The sequence below is a fragment of the Limulus polyphemus genome, unplaced genomic scaffold (genome assembly GCF_000517525.1).
Source record: "Limulus polyphemus unplaced genomic scaffold, Limulus_polyphemus-2.1.2 Scaffold502, whole genome shotgun sequence".
NCBI classification, from domain to species: Eukaryota; Metazoa; Arthropoda; class Merostomata; order Xiphosura; family Limulidae; genus Limulus; species Limulus polyphemus.
The window spans coordinates 99,582-101,496 of NW_013666112.1; the positions used below are offsets into that span (position 1 = coordinate 99,582).

Below are 1,915 nucleotides of genomic sequence, written 5' to 3' on the forward strand. Positions count from 1 at the left end.
GCCACTTCATGATTTACAAAAGAAAGTAGAGAACATGCATTAATTTATGATGATATCTACTAAGTGTATATAGTATAGTTAAACCTTGGGTTATTTCAAATTGCTCATTATGTCACATATAACTGTACAGTTTCCAAAGTAATCTCTACGTTTAAATATTTGAGTTTCTTTTCTTTGTAAGCAGAATTTTATTTTTCTTAGTGCGATCATCAAAAGATTTTTTAAGGCCCAAATTTGACTAGTTGTTAGTAGTATTTTGGACTGGAGATATGAGGGTTTTAAATATGGTGTTTCCCAACATTATTTCAGCTTTGAGTGCATTATAACTTTTCAGTTACTTGTAGCCACTTCAGACAGAAGAACAAAATTAGGAACAGCTATGTATAGAACCATAGAAAGTCTCAAACCATTTACATGACATTTAAGTAGTGTAACATAGAGCTTACTTTATAACAAGTTAAATGTTTTTGTTTTTCATGGGTATGTATTTATATTTTTGGCAGGCTAACAGTGGTAAAGACACAAATGGATGTCAGTTCTTCATCACGTGTGCTAAGTGTGATTTCCTAGATGGCAAGCATGTTGTTTTTGGTAAGTCACCGAATTAGTGAAATTGGGAAATTAATTTATTTATATAATGTAAATCAGTTGTAACTCTGTACCTCTAATGGTGGTTTCAGACCTACATTTTTATATACATTAGCTATGTGTATTAATTAACATTTTTATCAGTGTTGTTGCATGATGCAATATGTTAATCCAATTTAGCTTTGAATCTTCTTGATATAAAATTATACACCTGCACATTGTAAAAGTGATCATAGTTTAGCCAGGTAACCATTCACATGATCCAAAAGCACATCTTACTCACCAAAACATCATACCATTGCTATGTACAACCTGGGCTTTAACTGGTTGATTACAGAAACGTTTAATAGAATTTTACTGCCAAATGACAATAAGAGAAGTCTTGCATTTCTCATTTGTTATAATCTTGTAAACTTGCAAAATATCTGGTTAAAAGTATTTTTGAACACTTAGTGAACAGATATCCTCAGTCAGTGTCAGGGATCATTACTGTGGCTTCATTTTGAGAAGATTTTTAATCATCGTTGTTGATTCTGGGTAATTTTCTAACTAACACTTAATGAGCCTCTTATTGTTTACTTACTAACCATTTTATGAAAAATAATATATATAATTTTTTCTTGTAACAATAAGCCATATAGTAAAATACAGGAAATCTACAAATAAAAAAAAATGTACAGTATAATTATATAAGATTTACACATAGCTTATAACATGCAACTTTTTTGTCTTTCCATCTTTGATCTGAAGAAATAATTTTCTTCATTTGATGGATTCATCATTGTGTACATAGATTTTTAATACTGTGCTATCCTGTCTCTCTCTCTCTCTTACAGGTCGCATTTTAGATGGCCTCCTAGTAATGAGGAAGATAGAAAATGTACCCACTGGCCCAAATAATAAACCCAAGATTCCAGTCATTATATCATTGTGTGGAGAAATGTAACCCTTTTTTTTGTACAGATTGTTTGTTTTTTTTCTAATAAAGGCATTTTTTTAAACTTCTTTTATTATGTTTTCTTAAGGTAAAGGTTAACAGTACTGTGGATCAAGTGTTCCAGTTCTTTAACCCTTTGTCTTCATTGCATTGTATTTTTAGTTTGAGTCTTTTCTAATTTTCTTCATAAGCAGAACTTCAAGTAATAGCTAAAAAAACAGAAATAATTTCATACACATCACATGTTTGTAGTGGTGAAAAGGAACTAATACCAAAATAGAATAGTTTCAATTAAACCTGCATACATTATAATCTGAGGCATTGATGATTAAGAAGCAATGTACAAACATAAATTTTCAATAGTAAATAATTTCCTATTGTTTGACTTTT

General features: G+C 30.0%; 1 protein-coding gene across 1 annotated transcript in view; it reads left to right on the top strand.

Annotated features, from left to right (window-relative positions):
- The window catches only part of LOC106458695 (peptidyl-prolyl cis-trans isomerase H-like), an 11,325-nt gene extending 9,733 nt beyond the window's left edge, over nucleotides 1-1,592 (top strand). Inside the window, exons 5-6 of the mRNA XM_022384970.1 lie at nucleotides 471-591; nucleotides 1,425-1,592. Coding sequence (XP_022240678.1) covers nucleotides 471-591; nucleotides 1,425-1,534 — 231 coding nt within the window. The 3' untranslated portion in view covers nucleotides 1,535-1,592. The remainder of the gene's footprint in view (nucleotides 1-470; nucleotides 592-1,424) is intronic.
- Nucleotides 1,593-1,915: the final 323 nt, after the last annotated feature.